This window comes from Salmo salar, chromosome 02 (genome assembly GCF_965601325.2).
Source record: "Salmo salar chromosome 02, fSalSal1, whole genome shotgun sequence".
Classification (NCBI taxonomy): domain Eukaryota; kingdom Metazoa; phylum Chordata; class Actinopteri; order Salmoniformes; family Salmonidae; genus Salmo; species Salmo salar.
Window position 1 is genome coordinate 63,957,185 of NC_138292.1, and position 25,706 is coordinate 63,982,890.

The following is a 25,706-nucleotide window of genomic DNA, read 5'->3' on the forward strand; positions in this document are numbered from 1 at the left end:
TCCTGAACCGCTTCTACCCCCAAGTCATAAGAGTGCTAAATAGTTAACCGGAATATCTGCATTGACCATTTTTGCACTATTTTTGACTCTATGCACACACACTGGTCTCTACCCACACATACTTACACTGACACTCCAACACATACATACATTCGCCACACACACACTCATCACATACAGTAATAGACAATAGCAGCAGTGTATCTATCCTGTTGCCTAGTCACTTTACCCCTACCTATCTGTACATACATTTTACATTTTAGTCATTTAGCAGACACTCTTATCCAGAGTGACTTACAGTAGTGAATGCATAATTTTTTTTTGTACTGGCCCCCCATGGGAATCGAACCCACAACCCTGGCGTTGCTAACACCATGCTCTACCAACTGAGCCACAGGGAAGCATATCTACCTCAGTTTCCTCGTACCCGCGCACATCGACTAGGTACTGGTACCCCCTGTACTGTACATAGCCAAGCTATCATTGCTCATAAGCATTTCACTGTAATTCTACACCTGTTGTTTATGAAGCATCTGACAATTACAATTTGATCATAAGACGCACCTGTGCGGCAGATAGCCTAGCGGTGAAGAGCGTTGAGCCAGTAACCGAAAAGTCTCTGGTTCAAATCCCTGAGCCAACTAGATGAAAATATTTAGCCCTTGAGCAAGGCACTTAACCCTAACTGCTCCTGTAAGGGCTGGATAAGAGCGTCTGCTAAATGACTAAAATGTCAAAATCACTCCAACGGCCGTTTACTATGGCTCTAACTTTCACACAAAGGGAAACGAGTAAACATTAGGTTGACATATGGGCCATCAAAAACAGGCCTGCTGGTCTCTTATAAGTTAAGAATAACATGTGAAAACCACATTTCACATAATACGCGGTTAATATCACTGTTTTGGCTGTCATCCATTGAGAAAGAGGGAGGGAGGATTGGTTTGTGTCTGCTTCACCCACAATCTCTCTATTTACAGATATGGGTCGTAGCGTGACTGCAGGGAGCTTTTTACTATTTCTTCATTTATATAAAGCGACGTATTAAAGACTTTGGTTTTACACCACGATTTGGCTTTACGGTTCAAAATAAGCTTTATTGAGTCTCTCTGTGATCGTGGCATATAACCATATCCTGTCCTATATAGTGTGCCTTATGTTGAGTTCAAGTATGGGAAATCTTGAAATCTTTATCTGGGAAGAAAAGCTTGCATTTTGACAAACTCACGCAAACCCACACTGATGAAATAAAAAGTAGCACAATTAATGATACAATTTTTACCAGTTGTGACAGAGCATTTAAATTGAAACATGATTTCCTTGATGCCACAATGCTGTGTGTAACCAACCCATTTCCCTATGTCTTAAAACTCACAAATGGTTACACAACTATATGTTGCATGAGAAATGCAATTACAACGATAATGTTGACAATTCTATTTATTTAACCTTTATTTACTTAGGCAAATCATGTAATATTCAATGTTTTCTTTTTTAACAGGGTATCACCACCGATATTGTGAGATACACAGCGTTTTTCTCCTACTTCTCACTCCAACTGGCCCAGCTCTTCCTGTGTTGTTTCGCTGACCAGCCTCCAGAGGGAAAAACCGTCCTCGTCAAGGTAGGAATTAGATCAGAACGTGGGCTATATTTCACTTCCGTCAAAATGCTCTCTCCTTCCAAAACATGAGAGAATGCTTGGGCAGAGACTGGGATTGAGAATAGAAGCCATCTTGTGGTTTTCGACTTTCGTTGTCAACACACTCACTGAGTTTCCCTTTTGGTGGAAGCTCAAGTGATTCACTTCCTCTCTCTGCCCACTTTCCTATGAGGACAGTGTGAATGAATGAATGAATGTGTGTTGTCTACTCTGTCCATTCCATACATACGACTCACACACCACATGAACCATGCTACGATCGTTACACCACTACTACACCAACACAGTTCTGTATTTTTGCGGTTTACGGAATCATACTCTCTCACGGTCGGTACAATCAAAAAAGACTGATGAATCATGTTCCAACCAAACAACCATAGCGACTATAACAACTCCTGTTCTAATCAACTTGACTTTGCTAGTGGTAGCTACAGTGAAGCCTATATAGTCCATGACATGACATGATACTGTATCTTGAGAGAAAAACAAGAAAACAAACGGTCCCAAAAAACTCTTTCAGTATCTGTCCCGGTTGGCCAGCGGTAGTGAGGTTCAGAGGACTGGAAGCCACAGCCTGGTGCAAGAGCCACACCCTAGTGTGTTCTCTGCTCTCCCCACATCTTGGTCAGAGATTCTCATAGTCAGTCACAACAACAGAGAAAGCGAGGGATGGAGAGGAAGAGTGAGAGAGATGGAGAGAGAGAGACAGAGTAAGACCTCCGGTGAGGGGGCGGTAAAGGGAAGAGAGGTTGCCAAAGATCGAGCATGAGCACAAATTGCTAGTGTGTAGGTGTGTGTGTTCAGCATGGTGCCACAGTGACGACATGTTACCACCCAGCATGGACCTCAAATTCTCCTCCCAACCCTAGCTCCAACACTAACTCTAACTGTTTACGCGCTTTACTCCTGTCCACAGTCTCCAGCTATTTACACATGCAGTTTCCACTGAGGACCACCTTACTGCATCATGCTGTTTAAACTCATTAGCATCCAGTAAATAGACTCTACAAGTACATCATAGAACCATTACAGTCAGCCACAGAGGAATCCTATGTTTTACCAAAGCCTTTAAACATTGAGAGATTTACATGGTGGTCAAAGTCAGTGACATTCACCCTCTAATTTGTTTCAGAACCCATGTCCAGTCAAGGATGCCTCTTTCCTGTCGAAGATGCTCTTCTGGTGGTTTACTGGGTAAGATGGTTTAATGAAACTCTCAAACAACATGTTGACTTGTTTGAAAAATCTTTTATACTGCCAATCTTATAATGTACGTGGGTGTTTGTGTATAACTTATACACTGAGTGTACAAAACCTGAAGAACACCTGCTCTTTCCATGACACCAGGTGCAAGTCAATATTAGGAAGGTGTTCTTAATTTGCACACTCAGTGTATCATCGATGTTCCCCTCAGGCTGGTGGTTAAAGGTTATCGTACCCCTCTGGAAGCTGGAGACCTGTGGAACCTGAGGGAAGAGGACACATCGGACAAGATCATCTCTGATCTGGAGGAGGAGTGGACAACAGAATGCGCCAAACTGCAACAGTAAGAACCAATTACAATATGCATACTCTCGCCAAACTAATTCTGTAGCTTCAGAGACTCAGGAATCAATAAACTTAATTTTATGACATTGACATTGTGGTTAAACTTCAGAATAGTGTATGCCTAGAACTCTAGATGATCGAGGTCCCTTGAGGAGCTTGTGTAGTTGTAATCGGAAAAACAAGCTGTCTCGCTAAGGGACACTTAAGTCCGAAAATAGGTCAAAAGAAGTCCCCTAAGGACAGCATACTGTAACGTCGAGACACTAGCTTTGAAGATCCCATTGTTAAATTCCAAAACCTTGCGTTAAGCGCTCCTCTACTCACGTGTGGGCAGGATAATGCCTTTTATGGCTGTTGAAAAGTCTTCTCTTCACATTTTTGCATCGGAGATGTCAAATGAACAACAATGACTGTTGTTGAATGTTTTTCATCCCTTTGTTTCATATTTAAAAAAGTAGGCAACATGTAGGGCCATCAAACCAAGATGTCCTCTCTGTCTGTTTGTTTTTCCAGGCAGGAGAAGACCATGGCGGCAGGCGTGGCGCTGGGCACCAGACTGCCCGACCAGGCCCAGATACTCAGGAAGCTGCAGAAGGAGCAGAGCTCTGGCTTCTGTCTGCTGAGGACACTGGCCAGGAACTTCGGACCTTACTTCCTTACTGGGACGATGTGCATCATCTTCCACGACTTCTTTATGTTTGCCATCCCTCAGGTGCTCAGGTAAAAATGGCTAAGGGTTTGACGTTAATTCTACACAGGAGACTAAGCTCCCAAAACTCCATGGCATCACATCGTAAACAAAGCCATCGTAAACTGGGCAGCACTTGACACAATAACCCCTTGCAAGACAGACAGATTCCACGTCTATTTCCAATGCCCTTGACATTGATATACATACTAAAATGTCAATTTGGAAACCTTAAAACTGGATCCGCCATGCTTGACCCCATCTCTGGCACCCAATGCCAGTCTAGACAGGAACCTTGTTGTTGTTGTTGCACAACCATGGCTTGGTGGAAGTGTTAATTACAGTCAAGAGAAAGCAGTCAGAGACCACAGCTTTCTGCCCCAACATGGAGAGTCAAGGACATTAGCTTAGCTTAAGGGAGGGAAGAAAAGAAAGAAAGGAAGGAAAGAGAGAGTGAAGAGAAGGCTCTAAACGGCAGAAAGGTTGAGGTTGCTCTGGTGGACCACAATAAGAGAGCCACTAGCCAAGTGTTGAGGCCAGCCCAGCCACAAGAGGAGCACTGTTGTGCAACTAGAGACGGCTTTGTGTCGACCAGCAGGCACTGCGGCCACACTAATGATCATAGTCCGCATAGGGCTGCATGGCAAAGCAGTGAAAGTGAAGGAACATGACAGGGGTAAACAAAGCTGACAGAGAACAGTACAGTGTCTGTGCTTATGACTCCATTAAATGCACTGCATTGGCAGTGGCACAGTGTCCATGTTCAGTGTATAGGCTTATGTTTTATAGTATGAATAAGACTCTGTTGAGTTGAGTATGCTGAAAAGGCTCCAGAAACATGATGCAGAACGTATCCACAGGAAGTACTGTATGATATTACCATGTTCTCTCTTTCACCCTTATCCCCTTTCCAATAGTCTTCTTCTGGGCTTCATGAACGAAGAAGACGCCCCCCTGTGGAAGGGTTACTTCTACGCTACCCTGATGTTCCTGTTGTCCTGTCTCCAGTCCCTGTTCAACCACCAGTACATGTACACCTGCTTCACCGTGGGCATGAGAGTGAAGACAGCCGTGATGGGACTGGTATACAGAAAGGTACGTCGTCGTGCCAACCAGTAGACAGTGGGTGACTGGGCTTCACGTTGTAAACATTGGCTCTTAATGCCAGGCTTGAAATTCCAAAGTAAATAAACTATACCTCGACAATTAACATATTATTTTTCCAAGGACCAAAAAAAAAAAAACCTGAAAAATAAATATGTTAATTGTCGACATATAGTTTATTTACGTTGGAAACATTGAAACCAAGTGTTACATAATATTCATTTACTGGAGGTTTAACTTGAGGTTGTTCGGTTTTTCCTCTAGTCTTTGGTGATCAACAGTGCATCCAGGAGGACGTGCACAGTGGGGGAGATCGTCAACCTGGTATCAGCCGACACTCAGAAGCTCATGGACTTTGTGGTTTACTTCAACGCAGTGTGGCTGGCTCCTATCGAGATCGCCCTCTGCCTCTTCTTCCTCTGGCAGGTATGGATGGCACCGTCACTTCTGTTTTGTTGGTACTCATTGATGACAGACATATGTTTTCTTTGGTACTCATTTATAACAAACATTGATTTTGATGACTTGTGCAAATCGATGCCATTTTACAGCACCTAGGCCCATCTGCGCTAGCCGGAATTGCCACCGTCATCCTCATCTTCCCACTCAACGGATTCATCGCCAAGAAAAGGAGCAAACTGCAGGTACGGACTTGTCCTATGAGGAGATTCATATGCACTTTGACCTCAGTGCAAAAAGATCTGGGACCAGACAGTCTTTCCAGGCTACTTTGACCCCAGGCAGTAGCCGAATCAGAATGTGATGTTGCATGTTTGGTCAGGGATGCCACAGCTGGTTTACATAGCCGAAGCAGAGCTGTGTGGGAGTGCGGGTTGGATGGATGTCTTCACCATGTTATGCTTTTGAAAAACAACCACAGAAAAAAAGGGGCTAAAAAAGGCTATATTTTTCATTTGTTTTTTGGGAAAAACAACAGACAGTTTTGGCAATAATGCCTGTTTTAATCTAACTTACAGTCGTAGAATGTCACTGACCGCTTTCCTGGCCGCTTTGTTGTTTCCTCGTCGTAAAACTGCTAAGTGTTAAGAACTGTGTTCAATACGGTAACACAGTACAATTCTAATTAAATTAAACAAGTACATACTTCTGTAGAGTGCTTAACATTAGCTGTTACTTGACAAGTATTTGCAGCTGTAACTGACAACTAACTCTATGTCTATAAAATCCAATTAAATCACATTTTATTTGTCACATGCTTCATCAAACCAAAAACACACAAAATAGCAGAATTGGTCAGGAGCCCGTAAAACGGCTACTATCCACTGCAGCGCCATCTTGAGATGAGTAATATGCTGGTGCAACAACACTTCCATAGGTTTTTTATTGTGCTGTTCTCTTGTGGTGTTGCTGTCTTCTTCCCTCTTTTTAGAAGGGCCGACTATCTATTTAACCATGTCTTTCAATGCTTCTCCCTAGGAGGTACAGATGAAGTTTATGGATGGGCGAATCAAGCTGATGAACGAGATCCTGAACGGGATCAAGATTCTGAAGTTCTATGCATGGGAGAAGGCCTTTCTGGAGCAGGTCCTGGGATACAGGGAGAAAGAACTGAAGGCCCTGAAGAAGTCCCAGATCCTCTACTCCATCTCCATCGCCTCCTTCAACTCCTCCACTTTCCTGGTATGTGCAATACAATATAACTAGTAGTAATAGTTGTTTGGTCTTTCGGAGTATAGCTCAGTGTCTACTCTTTACTTTTTTTCTTTAAAAAAAAAAACTTTATAGATTTTCAGATATAACAACAAAAACAGTACAACCCCAACCCCTCATTCTCCCATCCATCCATCCCCTCCCTCCCTCCCTCCCTCCAAACCACCCACCGACCAAGGCATCTATAAAAGTAAGTTAAATAGGAAAGAAACAAACAGAAACAAACAGTAATAGAAACAAAAACAATGGGGGAAAAAGTTAAATAAAAATTCTTAGCAGCACAAATGGCCACTAGGACAGACATGACTGCTTACCAAAATATGCAAGTTACACTAAGTAAAAGACAGGCTCTCCACGTATTGTATTAATGGGGACCAGGTTAAGTCGAACTTTGTTGGAACCCATGCACAATGTACCTAACCTTCTCCAGAGGCAGAGATGACATCACCTCCTTAACCCACTGCATAAAGGAGGGCGGCTTTGCAGACTTCCAGTGAAAGAGGACAAGGTGGCGAGCTAGCAGTGATGTAGCATTCTGGTCTAGGGGAAGTACCCCAAAAATGGCAGTGACCGGGTTGGGGTCACTGCCCCCAAAACATGTGGGGTACATATGTGTAATACAAATGTTTACACATATGTGAGAATGCCTCAAAAATGGGGTCCCAGAGGCCTCTTAAAGATTGGCATGACCAAAACATGTGTCCCACAGTCGCTGGACTCTGGTGGCATCTCAAACACTTGGGGTCAACATTTGGGTATATTTTTGCCAATCTGTCATTTGAGTAATGGAGAATGAGCAAAACCTTAAACTGAATAAGCCCATGCCTTATGCAAAATGATGATGTGTGGATACGCTCAATACTTTGTTGCCATATATCATCGGGCCTGCCTATGTCTTGCTTCCATGCAGATTTTGTATTTGCCAAGGAAGGCGGATTTATGTTCTGTATTATGTCGTATAATCTGGAGATTTTGTCCTTCAGATACGGGTTAAGATCTAAGCACCTGTCGACTGGACACTTAGTGGGCTCGAGTGGAAATGAAGGGAAATGTTTTTGGGCAGATATCTAAAGAAGTGGGTATTGGGAATATTATGGTCAACCTTCAGAGTATGGAATGAGACGAATGTGTTATCAACAAATAGGTCACAAAAAAACAAAGTGATTTATTTGGTGGAAAGATTGTCAAATTTTCGATTGGTGTAGCAGTCTCTCTTTGTAGAGTTCAGGAGTCGGAGCAGAGGCATATCTGTTGTCCACATTTAGAATCAGTTTAGATAGCTCCGATAAGCATTTGGTGCGCTGTTTGTTGTCATACAGTGTGTATGAAATAATTTGGCCTCTTAGATATGCTTTTAACGACTCCCACACAGTAGAGTGAGACACATCAGGGGTGCAGTTGATCTGTAAAAAGACATCAATGTGAGTTGATGTGTATTTTTTAAAGGCACTACAGGATAGTAGTAGTGGGTCAAGTCTCCATGTGACACAGTACTGTCCGGAAAGTGGATATCTAGCTGGACAGGGCTATGGTCTGAGATAATGATACTGCGATTTTGGCTATTAGTTACAAAATGAAGAATTCTATTCTCCAGCAGGAAAAAGTCAATCCTAGAATATGAGCTGTAGACTGGAGAAAAAAAAGGAGTACTGTTTAGCAGTGGGATTGCTCCTCCTCCATGGATCAGACAAATTATAGGATTCTAGAAATGAGTTGATTACTGCGCCTGATTTTGAAATTACATTGTTGGGCTTCGGTCTGAATCTGTCTAGACTTGGATGCATTACACAATTGAAATCTCCGCCCAATATCAAATGATGAGAGTTAAGGTCAGGAAGTGTTGCGATGAGGTCAGAGAAAAATGTAGCGTCATCCCAGTTAGGACCATAGAGGTTAGCCAGAATAACCTGTGTGCTAAACAATTTCCCCATTACTATAATATATCTTCAATTAGTATCTGAAATGACTTTGGAGGAGACAAACGGTGTGCCTTTTCTGATAAGGATGGCTGCCCCTCTGGCCTTAGCACCAAAGTTGGAGTGAAATATTTGGTCTACCTATCCTCTCTTTAGTTTATCATGGTCGCTGGACCGGAGATGGGTCTCTTGGAGAAAAACAATGTCCAGACTTAAGGACTTAAGATGAGCATACACTCGGCTACGCTTGACCACCTGGTTAATTCCTTTCACGTTCCAGCTGACAAAGCATGTGGAACCTAGAGTATGTTAATTAGGCATAGTCATAGTAATCAGAAATGAATGTTAGTACGATCACATGGCAAGTGTGCTGAAAGGTCAGAGTAATTAAATATAAAGAAAATAAAAAACAGCTAAAACAGCTAAAACAACAAAATACCTAAAAGAAAACCTTGGACCCCTATGCTGGAAGGCTGCATCTACCTCTCTTAGACTAGAGCTAAATACTACCATGTTCAAATGAACCTCAGTAGAACTCTATCCAGGGCCAACATAATAAAGTTTACAACTAGGGAAGGGATTCTGGAGGGAACCACCAACGTTATCTAAGGTATCTTGTGCAATACGCATATTTTAAGGATAGTAAAACAATATATAAAAAAGGAGGTATAGGTGTATGTTTCCCCCTCAACCCCATCCACTTGGGATGACTTAAAACATACATACATATTTATATATACATATTTATATATACATATATATATATATACATATATACACATATATATACATATATATATACATATATATACACACACAACTCTCAAAACATTTAATTAAATAAGTAAATAGAATTAAAAAAAAGTTAAATTCAACATTTGTATAAATGTAACCCTCTGTTGAACATCCTAACAAGCCAGAACACCGAAAATTGACTGGAAAATGCATGGTAAATAATACCCGTGCTGCAGTGTTCGCTCGGCTATACAGGTCTACTCTTTTCTATCAATAGCTTCAAGCCTCACAGTAGAAATGTATCATCGCTGAATTCTTTGTGTGATGGTTACAGTTACAGCTTCAGGTCACCATGTCCCAATCATGCTTATTTGTTTTTTCCCCCAGATTGCCTTTGCCATGTTTGGTGTCTATGTGCTGATTGATGACAAGAATGTCCTAGATGCCCAGAAGGTCTTTGTCTCCATGGCTCTCATCAACATTCTGAAGACCCCACTGAGCCAGCTACCCTTTGCCATGAGCACTACCATGCAGGTGAAATACAATGTCCAGTATTCAACAGACCAAACCAATGTATAATGTTTGTGCTGCTGTTAAAAAAAAAATAAATCTTTGAATTTTAGGCCATTGTCTCGCTGAAGCGCTTAGGGAAATACCTGTGTTCTGAGGAGCTGAAAGACGACAATGTAGCCAAGGCCCCTTTGAGTACTGGTAAGAACACCTACTGGTGCCATGTATGTTGACATACTTGACCTATAACTTTTAGCTCCAAGTGGAGCAAAGGGCTTTGTATCAGCCTATAGCAATTAATCAACAAAAACACTCATAGCAACTCTTACCCAGTGGGAACTGTGGTCTGCATCTCTGCCTGTCGTAACCAATAAAAACAAGCCTCCGAAGATTTGTTGTTTATATCCATGGCATTCTATCCAGAACCCTTAATGGTAATGTTATGTTGTCACTTCCTGTGATCGAGGTCGACTGGGGAGACTGAGTAATGATATGATGTTGCCATCCAGTGGTTGAATGTAAATTACTTCTAGACAGTCAGACGTATGATTCCGGATAAATAAAAGCAGTTTTCTTCGCCTGTAATCCGTCAACACTTCCTTAAGACAGCTCGTAAAAAGAACACACTGTAATTTTAGACCTCTTGTAATTATGTACACTCTGCAATTTGACATGTTACTTAAAAGGACATTATATATATTTAACGTTGGGTAGTTGTTGGGTGCATAAACGGGTGCAGAAACTGTTATGCCTGTATGCAGAGAGGAAATATTACTGTATTTTTTCAATGGTTCCTCTCTCCCTCTGTTTTTCTATTTTCTTCTCAGATGGGGAAGGTGTGTTGATAGACAATGGAACGTTCAGTTGGACTAAAGAAGGTCCTCCATGTCTTAAAAGGTAAATCATAACAGTATTCCCATTTTCACAAGTTCTGAAGTTTAAGTTAAGAGACTCAACTCCACTCCTCTGTTTACAGGATTAATGTGTGTGTACCCCAGGGTTCACTGGTGGCGGTGGTGGGCCATGTGGGTAGCGGGAAGTCCTCCCTGCTGTCTGCCATGCTTGGAGAGACAGAGAAGAGGAGCGGCAGTGTCTCAATTAAGGCAAACAAGTTCTCTTAAAATAGGAAGCAACAGAAGTTGAATATATTGAATCTAAGGATTTCAGTTTCAGTGTTACAATCTGTCTGTGAGGGTCTGGTTTACACTCAATGTTCTTCTTCTTCAATTCTAATGTTCTTCCATTTATTTTTCTGTCTCCACAGGGCTCAGTGGCCTATGTACCTCAGCAGGCCTGGATCCAGAATGCCACGGTCCAGGACAATGTTATGTTTGGTCGTGAGAAGCAGAAGACCTGGTACCAGCGGGTGCTGGACGCCTGTGCTCTGCTGCCTGACCTGGAGATCTTGCCTGCTGGAGACTCCACAGAGATTGGGGAGAAGGTGTGAAAATAATCTTCTGGAATTCCACCTCCTTTGACTAGATGGCCAATCAAATGGTCTTCTAGTATGTTCTGGAATCTGGAGTCATGTCTTCTTCTTGATTGTTCTCCCTGACAGGGTCTGAACCTCTCGGGTGGTCAGAAGCAGAGGGTGAGCCTGGCAAGGGCTGTGTACAGGAAGGCTGACGTCTATCTGCTGGATGACCCCCTGTCTGCTGTGGATGCTCATGTGGGGCAACACATCTTCGACAAAGTCATCGGACCCAAAGGAGTGCTAAGAGATAAGGTAAAAATATGACCAAAATATTATCTCTATTAACAGTCAGAATGACACTTGTAGAAATCAATATTAGAAGCTTACATGTTCCTTGTGTGGTTTTGAGATGGAAATGCATGATTTTGCAGATTCTTCAAATCAAATACACCATTTGTATTAGGCTAGTTCTGCTGATCGTCTATTTTGATTAATCCTGCTCCTGTGGTTTATGCTACCAGACCCGTGTCCTAGTAACCCATGGGATGAGCTTCCTGCCCCAGGCGGACCTCATCCTGGTGCTGGTGGACGGGGAGATCACAGAGAGTGGCTCCTACCAGGAGTTGCTGAGCCGCCACGGGGCCTTTGCAGACTTCATCCATATGTTTGCCAGCAACGACCGTAAAGAGAGCGTCACAGAGACCGCCGCACAGAGAGGTAGGACCTCATTGTAATGAAATGTGGGAGAAGTCATTATCGCCATTGATGAACAAACATTTGCTTCTCACCAACAAGCTATTCACCATGTAAATGAACATTTTGTACCATTGCTGCAGGTGCCAGGAGGGCCAGCTCACGGCTGAGTGTGACAGACTTCATGCCATTCTCAAGAGATCTATCCCAAGAGCAGCTCATTGGGTAAGTGCATTTCCAGTGCACATTACATCATAATTTTCCTGATAATATCATGGTTCTAATTGATTCAATGGCATAATAAACGTCTATTGGAGAAAACATCACATTGAGCATGCCAAGCGTCTTAAAAATAAAAACCTAACTGAAACCCCTCTATGTTCTCTAGGGGAGACACCAACAGTACTAACCTGCAGGGTATGGAGCCCATGTCTGAGATAGACGAGGAGCAGGTTCCTGAGGACTTGGGAAAGCTGATGGAGGTTGACAAGGCACACACTGGGAGGGTGAGTCTAGAAGAGCTGATTTTTGACTGCACCTCTTATGGTTAAAAATGGTTCAAACTAAATTATAAAGTCTCCATAGCCATACAGGTTGTACCCATTTGAGCGCTCCAGTACATTGTTTCTTTAAAACAAATGGAGCTTCTTTCTCCCCTTTCACATATTAACAGGTGTTTGTCAATTTCTAGCAACTGATTGCCTCTTTGTTTTACCACAGGTGAGGCTGGAGATGTACATGGAGTACTTCAAGACCATTGGCATGGCCTTCATCATCCCCATCGTCTTCCTGTACGCCTTCCAGCAGGGGGCCTCGCTGGCCTACAACTACTGGCTGAGCCTGTGGGCCGACGAACCCATCGTCAACGGCACCCAGGTCGACACAGACATGAAGCTGGCCGTCTACGGGGCTCTGGGCTTCGCACAAGGTCAGTGGTGAATGCATTTTACTGGGAAAAGACACCAAAGATAAAAGTAGGTCCTTTTGACTTGGATGAAGAGAAACAGCATAGACTACAGTTTATCTAGAATCCTTAATTGTGAAACAGCATAGACTACAGTTTAGCTAGAATCCTTAATGGTGAAACAGCATAGACTACAGTTTAGCTAGAATCCTTAATGGTAAAACAGCATAGACTACAGTTTAGCTAGAATCCTTAATGGTGAAACAGCATACACTACAATTTAGCTAGAATCCTTAATGGTAAAACAGCATAGACTACAGTTTAGCTAGAATCCTTAATTGTGAAACAGCATAGACTACAGTTTAGCTAGAATCCTTAATGGTGAAACAGCATAGACTACAGTTTAGCTAGAATCCTTAATGGTAAAACAGCATAGACTACAGTTTAGCTAGAATCCTTAATGGTAAAACAGCATAGACTACAGTTTAGCTAGAATCCTTAATTGTGAAACAGCATAGACTTCAGTTTAGCTAGAATCCTTAATGGTGAAACAGCATAGACTACAGTTTAGCTAGAATCCTTAATGGTGAAACAGCATAGACTACAGTTTAGCTAGAATCCTTAATGGTGAAACAGCATAGACTACAGTTTAGCTAGAATCCTTAATGGTGAAACAGCATAGACTACAGTTTAGCTAGAATCCTTAATGGTGAAACAGCATACACTACAGTTTAGCTAGAATCCTTAATGGTGAAACAGCATAGACTACAGTTTAGCTAGAATCCTTAATGGTGAAACTGCATAGACTACAGTTTAGCAAGAATCCTTAATGGTGAAACTGCCACGTACGTTTGGGGCTATCACAACAACAAATTAGTTACGCCGAAGAACGAACACAGTTTTTTTCCCCTCAGACATTATTGCATGCACGACTGAACAGCAGAATATGTAATGCATTTTGTTTTACCACGCTGCTTGACACACCTCAATTTCGTTTCGTCCACAAAACAAAAACAATAACAACGAAGGTGCTGGGGCGGACAGTGGCGCTGTTTCCCCTAATGCGGATTCCATCTTTAATCCCACTAATGTTTGTTTATTTGGATCTGTTATAACCCTCCATTGTACTAGTCCTCCAAGAGTCCTTCTGTGAGATTGAGAGTTTCAGTATATGATATAAACCACAGTTGCCAAACAGCATGGATCCTAACAGCAGTTTATTTTATATTTCAGGAATCGCTATTTTCGGCACCACGGTGGCCATTTCGGTCGGAGGTATCATCGCGTCCCGGCACCTCCACATGGACCTCCTGAAGAACGTTCTCCACTCCCCCATGTCTTTCTTTGAGACCACCCCCAGTGGGAACCTCCTAAACCGTTTTGCCAAGGAGATCGACGCTATCGACTGCATGATCCCCGACGGCCTCAAGATGATGCTGGGCTACCTCTTCAAGCTGATGGAAGTCTGTATCATCGTCATGCTGGCTACACCTTTTGCGGCGGTCGTCATCCTGCCCCTCGCCATTCTCTACGCCTTCGTTCAGGTATGTTTCTAACCGACTGAGACACCGTTTTGTGGGGGAATAATAGTTTTAGACTCTTGAAAACCAAAATAGCAGATTTTGCAAGTTGTTGGTTTTGCATAGTAGTGCTAAGTAATGGCAGGCTACATACTGTAAATCTACTAGAAATGCTGGAGTGGAAAACCCACTTCCACACCCATACACCACCTCTTGGTACTTTCGGTTCATTAAAACGTAATGTTTTATTTTTCCGTTGTGCATTACAGAGTTTCTACGTGGCCACTTCCTGCCAGCTGCGGAGGCTGGAGTCGGTGAGCCGCTCACCCATCTACACCCACTTCAACGAGACAGTGCAGGGAGCCAGTGTCATACGGGCCTTCGGAGAACAGCACCGCTTCATTGTGCAGGCTAACAAGAGGGTCGACTTCAACCAGACCTCCTACTTTCCCCGCTTTGTGGCCACCAGGTTAGGTTTGATAGAAAAACAAATTCACCTTGCAGTACATGCTCTGGAAAAATAAAATATCCAGTTGGTGTGGTGACTGGTGTACATTGTTCCGTTTTCGGATTTTTTAAAAATAAAGCCTGGAATAAAAGAAAAGGGGCGACCTATAATTAAATTATACAAATATTTAGCTCCAGACATAGGCCTATAGCAAAGTGCATGTATGCATATTGATTGTGTGTAGGCCTATAATCGCTCACACTTCAATCTTCTCTTTGTAACAGACCGGTTTTAAATGCCTTCCGTGAAATTTTTCTGTATTTATTTATCTGTATTTCTTTCTTCACTACTCTAGGGTTATTATTATTGCTTGGATAACCTTATCTCTATTATGTATTGATTTATTTGTCATTCTTTATGCGGTGCGTACTGCGCAGAACACCTGAAAAATTACAGTGAGGGAAAAAAGTATTTGATCCCCTGCTGATTTTGTACGTTTGCCCACTGACAAAGAAATGATCGGTCTATAATTTTAATGGTAGTTTTATTCGAACAGTGAGAGACAGAATAACAACAAAAAAATCCAGAAAAACGCTTGTCAAAAATGTTATAAATTGTTTGCATTTTAATGAAGGAAATAAGTATTTGACCCCCTCCGCAAAACATGACTTAGTACTTGGTGGCAAAACCCTTGTTGGCAATCACAGAGGTCAGACGTTTCTTGTAGTTGGCCACCAGGTTTAAAAACATCTCAGGAGGGATTTTGTCCCACTCCTCTTTGCAGATCTTCTCCAAGTCATTAAGGTTTCGAGGCTGACGTTTGGCAACTCGAACCTTCAGCTCCCTCCACAGATTTTCTATGGGATTAAGGTCTGGAGACTGGCTAGGCCACTCCAGGACCTTAATGTGCTTCTTCTTGAGCCACTCCTTTTGTTGCCTTGGTCGTGTGTTTTGGATCATTGTCATGCTGGAATACCCATCCACGACCCATTTTCAATGCCCTGGATGAGGGAAGGAGGTTCTCACCCAAGATTTGACGGTACATGGCCCCGTCCATCGTCCCTTTGATGCGGTGAAGTTGTCCTGTCCCCTTAGCAGAAAAACACCCCCAAAGCATAATTTTTCCACCTCCATGTTTGACGGTGGGGATGGTGTTCTTGGGGTCATAGGCAGCATTCCTCCTCCTCCAAACACGGCGAGTTGAGTTGATGCCAAAGAGCTCCATTTTGGTCTCATCTGACCACAACACTTTCACCCAGTTGTCCTCTGAATTATTCATATGTTCATTGGCAAACTTCAGACGGGCATGTATATGTGCTTTCTTGAGCAGGGGGACCTTGCGGGCGCTGCAGGATTTCAGTCCTTCATGGCGTAGTGTGTTACCAATTGTTTTCTTGGTGACTATGGTCACCAGCTGCCTTGAGATCATTAACAAGATCCTCCCGTGTAGTTCTGGGCTGATTCCTCACCATTCTCATGGTCATTGCAACTCCACGAGGTGAGATCTTGCATGGAGCCCCAGGCCGACGGAGATTGACAGTTCTTTTGTGTTTCTTCCATTTGCGAATAATCGCACTAAATGTTGTCATCTTCTCACCAAGCTGCTTGGCGATGGTCTTGTAGCCCATTCCAGCCTTGTGTAGGTCTACAATCTTGTCCCTGACATCCTTGGAGAGCTCTTTGGTTTTGGCCATGGTGGAGAGTTTGGAATCTAATTGATTGATTGCTTCTGTGGACAGGTGTCTTTTATACAGGTAACAAGCTGAGATTAGGAGAACTCCCTTTAAGAGTGTGCTCCTAATCTCAGCTCATTACCTGTGTAAAAGACACCTGGGAGCCAGAAATCTTTCTGATTGAGAGGGGGTCAAATACTTATTTCCCTCATTAAAATGCAAATCAATTTATAACGCTTTTTGACAAGCGTTTTTCTGGATTTTTTTGTTGTTATTCTGTCTCTCACTGTTCAAATAAACCTACCACTAAAATTGTAGACTGATCATTTCTTTCTCAGTGGGCAAACGTACAAAATCAGCAGGGGATCAAATACTTTTTTCCCTCACTGTATCACTGGGAATTATCACTGGGAATCATTGTAATGTTTGTTTATGTGTCAATTAATCCAGTAAGGGATGGGTTGCCAACTGGCGATTTGACACAATCAAAACACCTCCATGATGAATGGTGGAGGCCAAAACTTTCTCCACAACTAATCAGGCTTTCATCTCCTGATATCCGCAGGTGGTTGGCAGTTAATCTTGAGTTTGTCGGTAACGGTGTGGTCTTAGCCGCAGCTATTCTCTCAGTGATGGGGAAAGACACCCTGAGCCCTGGCATTGTTGGTTTGGCTGTGTCACACTCCCTCCAGGTAAGATATTACACCCTATACCATAGTCATTATGGGTAAACGACTCATTTAGCAACAAAGAATAGTCCTTTTATTATTTTGTACCCGGCTACAATCACACAAAACCCATTACAGGCAATCCCTTTTATTGCATCAGAAGGTGTGTGGTTTACCAAACTGAAAAAAAAGCAGAAGAATAGCCTACCTACGTGCTGCACAATCCTAACTGCATATTACCTTAAACGAGAGAGCTCTGTTTTAATTTGAACCTTGCAATTGTCTTGTGCAGGTGACTGGCATTCTGAGCTGGATTGTGAGATCATGGACAGACGTAGAGAACAACATTGTGTCTGTTGAGAGGGTGAAGGAGTATGCTGACACTGCAAAAGAGGTAAGCATCTGCATACCTTCTCTGTTAGCTAATACCCCCAATGAAATGAGCTGTTATATAAGTAATATGCATGACATGAGTCATGACATTAACATTGTAAGTTATGTCGGCAGTTACTGGTTTATGTGTGTTATTCATTCTCTTTTTTAGGTTTACAGTAACTGAAGTGTTGCCAAACTAACCATTTTCTAGCCAGGTTTACAGTAACTGAAGTGTTGTCAAACTAACCATTCTTTAGCCAGGTTTACAGTAACTGGAGTGTTGCCAAACTAACCATATTCTAGCCAGGTTTACAGTAACTGAAGTGTTGCCAAACAAACCATTTTCTAGCCAGGTTTACAGTAACTGAAGTGTTGCCAAACTAACCATTCTTTAGCCAGGTGTACAGTATCTGAAGTCTTGCCAAACTAACCATTATCTAGCAAGGTTTACAGTAACTGAAGTGTTGTGCAACTAACCTGTTTAGATCTATAGACATAGAGGAGCAAAGAACATAGATATAGAGACACAGATCCATTTAATCTTAACTGTTCTCTATACTCACCAGGCTGTGTGGACCGTGGAGGGCAGTTCCCTGCCTCTGGCCTGGCCTCAGACTGGCACTATAGAGTTCCAAGACTATGGACTGCAGTACCGCAAGGGCCTGGACTGGGCACTGAAAGGCATCACCCTGAAAATCCAGGAGAGAGAAAAGGTCAGTACAATCTAGAATGAGGTAGCCTTCTACAGTACCCATAATGCTTTGTTTATGATATTCAGTTTTGTCTGAAGCAACATACTCCTTTTACAGTTTTATCATACTTAGGACCAGGGGTATTTTCCCGGGCCATGTTACCTGACCAGTAAAAACTATTTGATCCTATCTAACGAAGGGTCTCATTTGTCATTCTTAGGTTGGCATTGTGGGCAGAACCGGAGCTGGAAAGTCTTCCCTTGCCCTGGGGATCTTCAGAATCCTAGAGGCAGCCAAGGGAGAGATCTACATCGATGGAGTCAACATCGCAGAGATCGGACTCCACGACCTCAGATCCCGCATTACCATCATCCCACAGGTACTACAGTTATTGATTGATCGATTTTATTTGATAATCCCCCAAAATGTCTTACTACAGTGATGGTAACTGACTTTTGCTTCTTCCTCCAACAGGACCCTGTGTTGTTCTCCGGCTCTCTGCGTATGAACCTTGACCCCTTCGACACATATACTGACGAGGAAATATGGAGTTCGCTAGAGCTTGCTCACCTCAAGAACTTTGTGTCCAACCTGCCTGACAAACTGAATTATGAGTGCTCGGAAGGAGGAGAGAACCTCAGGTACAGACAATTGATATATTTGACCAAATAACATAATAGTATATATAAATATATAATATATGCCATTTAGCAGACACTTTTATCCAAAGCAACTTACAGTCATGCGTGCCTACACTTTAGGCATGCATATCTGTCACGCCTGCTCCCGCTCTTCCCCTCTGGCGCTCGAGGTAATCACTTTGTTGATTACCCCATGTATATCTATCTGTCTGTTCCTTGGTTGTGTTCCCTGTCTGCATTGTTTGTTATGTGTTCCTGTCCAGGCGCTGTTCCTGTTCCGTTTAATGTCCGTCAGCTAATAAACCTTCACTCCCCGTACCTGCTTCTCATCTCCTGCGTCGCTCCCGTAACAATATGTGACACATATCAACTGAGCTACAAAGAACCACCAAAGACCAAACACAAAGCATATAGGCTAGGGCTGGTGTCCTGCATCCCGATTTAGCCTATTCCTGGGCTAAAAATTATATTTGCTTCATCTGGTCTACTATATCTGGTTCTATCATCTGTCAACCTCTATGTTCTGTGCTTTGGTGATCAAAGGTTTAAGTGTCAATATTCAACCTTCCTTCATTTGTCTCCTTCTCTAGTCTGGGTCAGCGCCAGCTGGTCTGCCTGGCCCGCGCTCTCCTCCGTAAGACCAAGATCCTAGTTCTGGACGAGGCCACGGCCGCTGTGGACCTGGAGACAGACACCCTGATCCAGTCCACCATCAGACAACAGTTTGAGGACTGCACCGTGCTCACCATCGCCCACCGCCTCAACACCATCATGGACTATACCAGGTAAGGCTCTCTGCTATACTTTTTGCCCAGTGCCAGTTTTCTCAAGTTTGGGATGTGCATATCAATTCCTTTCCTACACTTAGTAGCTACTACGCCCCAGTCAAATGATGTCGCAACATCAATGGTTCAGTCACAGAATTTGACACTTCTTCTCTCTCTTCCTTCCACAGAGTGATAGTGATGGACAAAGGCCACATCTCGGAGATGGACTCCCCAACCAACCTCATCTCAAACAGGGGACAGTTCTACCGTATGTGCCGAGAGGCTGGGCTAGTCTAAAAGCTACCCAGCTCCGAGGTGGCTCTGGCTAGGGGAAAATTCTGATGGCCATGGCTCTTCCAAACAACACATGTAGAATCGGCCATTCCAAGCTCCACGATCCAGGCAGTTCAAACTCTTCCGGAGAGCAATGCTTTTAGAACGACCCGGAACTGAAGTCGATGTAAACCAAAGATGACCCAGAAGTGAAGCTGATGACGATTTAGTGAACAGTATGTGCTCTCTGGTCACAATAAAGACATGTAACCTACGCACACTCAAACTGGTGCTCGGAAGGGGAAAGAGACATCAAGCCCCGATCTCAAAGACTGTAATTTATGAAGCTCTTATTGGACGCAGATGGGTTGTTGCTAGGAAAACATTTAAAGTATTGTATATAGGCTGTGCCAGTGAAACTTATGGAGTTCAAAGTCAGATTGAGTGAAAAATCCAAAGGACTTTGGTTCTGTCTCTGAATGTGAACCAAATCATTTTTGTAGATCTGCTACATTTTATGAAGCATCTTTTTGAAGAACACTTGGGTACCTTTGATGTTGAGTTGAAGTCTCAGGCAACCAAATCCGACTATTTTGTTCATATCAGTGATGGTAACTGACATTTGGGTCTTCCTCCAACAGGACCCCGTGTTATCAACTCATCAGACAGAAAAAAAAGTTTATAATAAATTCTCATACCATCCAACCACAGGGTAAGTCTAGAGAAAGTCGAGCAATATTCTCTGACCGACCACTAGCCTTAAAGGGCTGACCCTGTAAAACCCAGAAAACACAAAGCTTTTCACAGTCATCAATCTAAAATTGAACCCTATTCCACAGAATATAGTGCACTTTCTTAGGTTTTGTACTATATAGGGAATAGGGGGCCATTTCAGACGCACAAACACACTCATCAGTCTGATTCCTACCCAGCCATTTCAGTGTTTTATGAGTCTGGTCAAAGAAGAAAACACAGCGAGCCAAGGTGCTTAGCTAGCCTAGCATCCAACTATTCTGCGGTATTTGTTTATTTCAGTCTAAGTAAACACATAAAACGGTCAATAGAATCTGTACGGTCGGGTATGTAGGACTACAATACCTGGCCATTCAACTGTTACAGTGGTGACGGGAAACACAACATGAATGAAGAGAACGACTTTTCAATACAATGGACAAAATGTGTAAAAAAAAAAAGGGAAAAAAGTTTCTGTCGACTTTACATCTGTCAGTCGTTCCACCTACACACACACGCGCACACATAATTCTCACAGCTATGGGTGCGACACACGTGCACACACACAGACCACCTAATTCTCAAAGCTATGGGTGACATATTGAGGTAACAGACTCTCATCACATACCATTCAATGTTAGTGTTATTGTTGTTATTCCTTTGGTTCCAGTTATGACTGACTGTAAATAGACATTCCTTCCTGTTTATATCTATAACATGGACTTTTCCAAAAGAAGTCAAAGGACCTTAATATTTTTGTCTTACTGGTTTAGACAATATGCTAAGAAGAAACTATACAATATTTGTGATATAATGAACATGGAAGTTGCCTTCAAATTCTAAGAGATTGTATTATATTTATACTTTTTGTATTCAATCTGTTATTTTTTTGATTGAACATTTTACTGTGCAATAATTCATGCTGGAAATAATAAAACTGTTTTGAAAATAATGTTTTTGCGAGTCTTGTCTGTGAAACCTTATACAATTATGCCTTATATAAGTATGAGCCAAGTATGACTGCAGGCAGTTGGGTAATGTAATGACTGTAATATAAATGGGATCACATTTTCCAAAGCCTGTCATTGACAGGGTGTGCAGACCACAGGAGGCTGCTGAGGGGAGGACAGCTTATAACAATGGCCAGAACAGAGCAAATGGAATGTGTTTGATATCATTCCAACTCCACTCCAGCCTTTACCACGAGCCCGTCCTCCCCAATTAAGTTGCCACCAACCTCCTGCAATGCAGACAGTAGGCATAATTTGCTTACAGTAAAGGCACTAGTCACCACAGCTAAAGTCATAAACCCTGCCTATTTCTACAATGTCTCTACTTAAAATGTGATTTTAAACCTAACCTTAATCACACTGCTAACATTATGCCTATACCTGACCTTATATTAAGAACAAAAAGCTAATTTCTGTTTTCATAAAGGTTTACGACATAGACCCCTTTGACTTTGTCGCTGTGGGAACCGATTTGGTCATGCCCAGGCAAGTAACCCATTTAGACCACTAGGTGGGAGCAAAAGTTACCTTGTGCAGCTAACAGTTTACCCTTTGAACTCGGTGAGGGACACGAACGCCATTTGTTTATACCTGTTGCAATGGCGACCATAACGGAACTGAAATGCGGTAAGCATTGTCCTTTCTTTCACTTTAAAGTCTATATTACATGTATTAAAGGGAAGCGAATTGCAACTGTGCAACTATTTCATAGTTCGTGCAACGCACAGTGTAAGACGACACTAGGTAACGCTAGCTAGCTAGCTAGCTATCAAAGTTTGCCTGGCTATCGTACAGAACAACACACCTTAAATTGTACGTTATCAATATGCCCCCACAAGTTGCAGAGGTTTTTATGATGCCATTTTCAACAACTTATCTTCTCTCCCAGCTCTGAGAGAGAGCCTGGAGTCTCGAGGTGTGTTGGGTCAGCTGAAGGCTCGGATCAGAGCTGAGGTGTTCAATGCGCTCGATGATCAGAGCGAGCCGCGTCCTGCGCTGTCGCACGACAACCTTCTAATCAACGAGCTCATCCGCGAGTACCTGGAATTCAACAAGTATCGATACACAGCGTCAGTGTTGACAGCAGGTGAATATTATTTCAGAACTGAATATAAGTGCCGTTGGTAGGTTCACAGTTATTCAATTAAAAGTTGGATTTTAATACCTTATCAAATCAATGTTTTTCAGAATCAGGTCAACCTGAGGTACCACTTGACAGACAGTTCATGGCGAATGAGCTGAAAGTGGTGGAGGACCCCAGTTCCAGATCTGTGTAAGTTTACCTAGAAATTATTCATAAAAGGCCACAGGAAACTGATTCCAGACCTGAAATACTTATCCTATCCTGATTGAAAACTGTAAATACTACTATTAGGCCTAGTAAAGACATACATATTGTGTATTTTCAGGCCTCTACTTTACGGCTTGCTATCCCACTTCCTAAGCAGCAGTGGAGACAGTGGAGGGAAGCTGTTTCTCAGGGGCTCAGCACCTGCTACAATGACCAGAGACCCTAACACACTCCCTGGTCCTGAGTCTTAACACAGGTGTGTCCTGTCTGTCACTCCAGATTTCACTGGGACTGGGGGTGTTGAGCGAATTATTATTATTATTATTTATTTATTTGCAGTTGATGTCAAGAAAGCCTTAGTAGTGTGTGTTAATGTTGCCAAAACTGGTTAAAATCAACAGGTCTGAATTTTGTTTCATTTGGCCAATTGTTTGTTCCCTGAGAGTCTGTAAATGGAGTAAGTTTTTCACTACTGCTATGTCCGCATAGCTGTACATACTGTAGTAAGCGTTTTATGTGCCAATTGCTCATGAGGATGTATCTCAAATAAATAGTTGTTTTAATACATTTTTATTTTAATAAAGCATTTTTAGCATATTTGTAATTATTCGATTTTAGGTATAGGCTTCACATGTTGATTTTGTTGATGTGGTAATCATTTCTATTTTGGCATTAGGTCTATTGTTTGTAGCCAATGGGTTTATCACTTTAACTGTTTTATGTTTCATCACACAGTGGCAGTAGTAGCACAAAATAATTCTGCCTGGAGTATTCAGGCATTTTTACAGTGTATCTTCACTCCCACATTCTCATAAAACTCCATGATAAACACCTTCCACTGAAGAAGTGCACAGAGGCAATAAACTGTCTCGAATATATATTGTGGTCACGACAAACAAAACCTACATTTATGAAGTAGGTATTGAATGTTTATACAAGTTTTATCTCATGGTCTTAGCATATAGGCATGTACTGTAGATCATAACATATACAGTGCCTTGCGAAAGTATTCGGCCCCCTTGAACTTTTCGACCTTTTGCCACATTTCAGGCTTCAAACATAAAGATATAAAACTGTATTTTTTTGTGAAGAATCAACAACAAGTGGGACACAATCATGAAGTAGAACGAAATTTATTGGATATTTCAAACCTTTTTAACAAATAAAAAACGGAAAAATTGGGCGTGCAAAATTATTCAGCCCCTTTACTTTCAGTGCAGCAAACACTCTCCAGAAGTTCAGTGAGGATCTCTGAATGATCCAATGTTGACCTAAATGACTAATGATGATAAATAGAATCCACCTGTGTGTAATCATGTCTCCGTATAAATGCACCTGCTCTGTGATAGTCTCAGAGGTCCGTTTAAAGCGCAGAGAGCATCATGAAGAACAAGGAACACACCAGGCAGGTCCGAGATACTGTTGTGGAGAAGTGTAAAGCCGGATTTGGATACAAAAAGATTTCCCAAGCTTTAAACATCCCAAGGAGCACTGTGCAAGCGATAATATTGAAATGGAAGGAGTATCAGACCACTGCAAATCTACGAAGACCCGGACGTCCCTCTAAACTTTCAGCTCATACAAGGAGAAGACTGATCAGAGATGCAGCCAAGAGGCCCATGATCACTCTGGATGAACTGCAGAGATCTACAGCTGAGGTGGGAGACTCTGTCCATAGGACAACAATCAGTTGTATACTGCACAAATCTGGCCTTTATGGAAGAGTGGCAAGAAGAAAGCCATTTCTTAAAGATATCCATAAAAAGTGTCGTTTAAAGTTTGCCACTAGCCACCTGGGAGACACACCAAACATGTGGAAGAAGGTGCTCTGGTCAGATGAAACCAAAATCGAACTTTTTGGCAACAATGCAAAACGTTATGTTTGGCATAAAAGCAACACAGCTCATCACCCTGAACACACCATCCCCACTGTCAAACATGGTGGTGGCAGCATCATGGTTTGGGCCTGCTTTTCTTCAGCAGGGGCAGGGAAGATGGTTAAAATTGATGGGAAGATGGATGGAGCCAAATACAGGACCATTCTGGAAGAAAACCTGATGGAGTCTGCAAAAGACCTGAGACTGGGACAGAGATTTGTCTTCCAACAAGACAATGATCCAAAACATAAAGCAACATCTACAATGGAATGGTTCACAAATAAACATATCCAGGTGTTAGAATGGCCAAGTCAAAGTCCAGACCTGAATCTGTGGAAAGAACTGAAAACTGCTGTTCACAAACGCTCTCCATCCAACCTCACTGAGCTCAAGCTGTTTTGCAAGGAGGAATGGGCAAAAATTTCAGTCTCTCGATGTGCAAAACTGATAGAGACATACCCCAAGCGACTTACAGCTGTAATCGCAGCAAAAGGTGGCGCTACAAAGTATTAACTTAAGGGAGCTGAATAGTTTTGCACAGCCAATTTTTCAGTTTTTTATTTGTTAAAAAAGTTTGAAATATCCAATAAATTTCGTTCCACTTCATAATTGTGTCCCACTTGTTGTTGATTCTTCACAAAAAATTACAGTTTTATATCTTTATGTTTGAAGCCTGAAATGTGGCAAAAGGTCAAAAAGTTCAAGGGGGCCGAATACTTTCGCAAGGCACTGTACATATGCTGTAGCTCACATGTAATGAAAGACTTAGGCCTGCCTGCTATCACATCTATCCTGCTGTGTCCCAAATGGCACCCTATTCCCTTTATAGTGCACTACTTTTGACCAGGGCCTATAGGGATTCCTTATCACTATTATAGGGAATAGGGTTCCGT

The 25,706-nt window shown here is 42.4% G+C and overlaps 2 protein-coding genes, 1 long non-coding RNA gene and 1 other non-coding gene across 4 annotated transcripts in view; 2 read left to right on the plus strand and 2 right to left on the minus strand.

Moving 5' to 3' along the window:
* The window catches only part of LOC106588920 (multidrug resistance-associated protein 1), a 35,340-nt gene extending 13,753 nt beyond the window's left edge, over window positions 1-21,587 (plus strand). Inside the window, exons 5-31 of the mRNA XM_014178470.3 lie at window positions 1,502-1,624; window positions 2,796-2,857; window positions 3,078-3,209; window positions 3,725-3,931; window positions 4,817-4,994; window positions 5,268-5,429; window positions 5,555-5,647; window positions 6,441-6,644; window positions 9,713-9,859; window positions 9,949-10,036; window positions 10,663-10,732; window positions 10,812-10,938; window positions 11,100-11,276; window positions 11,394-11,561; window positions 11,771-11,966; window positions 12,086-12,167; window positions 12,331-12,448; window positions 12,663-12,870; window positions 14,080-14,390; window positions 14,636-14,835; window positions 17,053-17,179; window positions 17,448-17,549; window positions 18,097-18,243; window positions 18,443-18,601; window positions 18,697-18,863; window positions 19,454-19,648; window positions 19,819-21,587. Of these exons, the coding sequence (XP_014033945.3) occupies window positions 1,502-1,624; window positions 2,796-2,857; window positions 3,078-3,209; window positions 3,725-3,931; window positions 4,817-4,994; window positions 5,268-5,429; window positions 5,555-5,647; window positions 6,441-6,644; window positions 9,713-9,859; window positions 9,949-10,036; window positions 10,663-10,732; window positions 10,812-10,938; window positions 11,100-11,276; window positions 11,394-11,561; window positions 11,771-11,966; window positions 12,086-12,167; window positions 12,331-12,448; window positions 12,663-12,870; window positions 14,080-14,390; window positions 14,636-14,835; window positions 17,053-17,179; window positions 17,448-17,549; window positions 18,097-18,243; window positions 18,443-18,601; window positions 18,697-18,863; window positions 19,454-19,648; window positions 19,819-19,927 (4,059 nt within the window). The 3' untranslated portion in view covers window positions 19,928-21,587. The remainder of the gene's footprint in view (window positions 1-1,501; window positions 1,625-2,795; window positions 2,858-3,077; window positions 3,210-3,724; window positions 3,932-4,816; window positions 4,995-5,267; window positions 5,430-5,554; window positions 5,648-6,440; window positions 6,645-9,712; window positions 9,860-9,948; window positions 10,037-10,662; window positions 10,733-10,811; window positions 10,939-11,099; window positions 11,277-11,393; window positions 11,562-11,770; window positions 11,967-12,085; window positions 12,168-12,330; window positions 12,449-12,662; window positions 12,871-14,079; window positions 14,391-14,635; window positions 14,836-17,052; window positions 17,180-17,447; window positions 17,550-18,096; window positions 18,244-18,442; window positions 18,602-18,696; window positions 18,864-19,453; window positions 19,649-19,818) is intronic.
* On the minus strand, window positions 329-403 carry trnaa-agc (transfer RNA alanine (anticodon AGC)). The gene has a single exon. It is a non-coding gene; the product is annotated as a tRNA-Ala (tRNA).
* Window positions 2,924-22,594, minus strand: LOC123730490 (uncharacterized). The gene is made up of 3 exons (XR_006761928.2): window positions 22,451-22,594; window positions 18,094-18,219; window positions 2,924-3,129 (listed from the first exon to the last, which is right to left on the minus strand). It is a non-coding gene; the product is annotated as an uncharacterized LOC123730490 (long non-coding RNA).
* On the plus strand, window positions 22,200-23,530 carry cp063 (LisH domain-containing protein C16orf63 homolog). The gene is given in 4 exon segments (NM_001141564.2): window positions 22,200-22,272; window positions 22,535-22,732; window positions 22,834-22,918; window positions 23,055-23,530. Coding segments are annotated over 4 exon segments (444 nt in total). The 5' UTR covers window positions 22,200-22,244; the 3' UTR covers window positions 23,188-23,530.
* The last annotated feature ends 2,176 nt before the right edge of the window (window positions 23,531-25,706 follow it).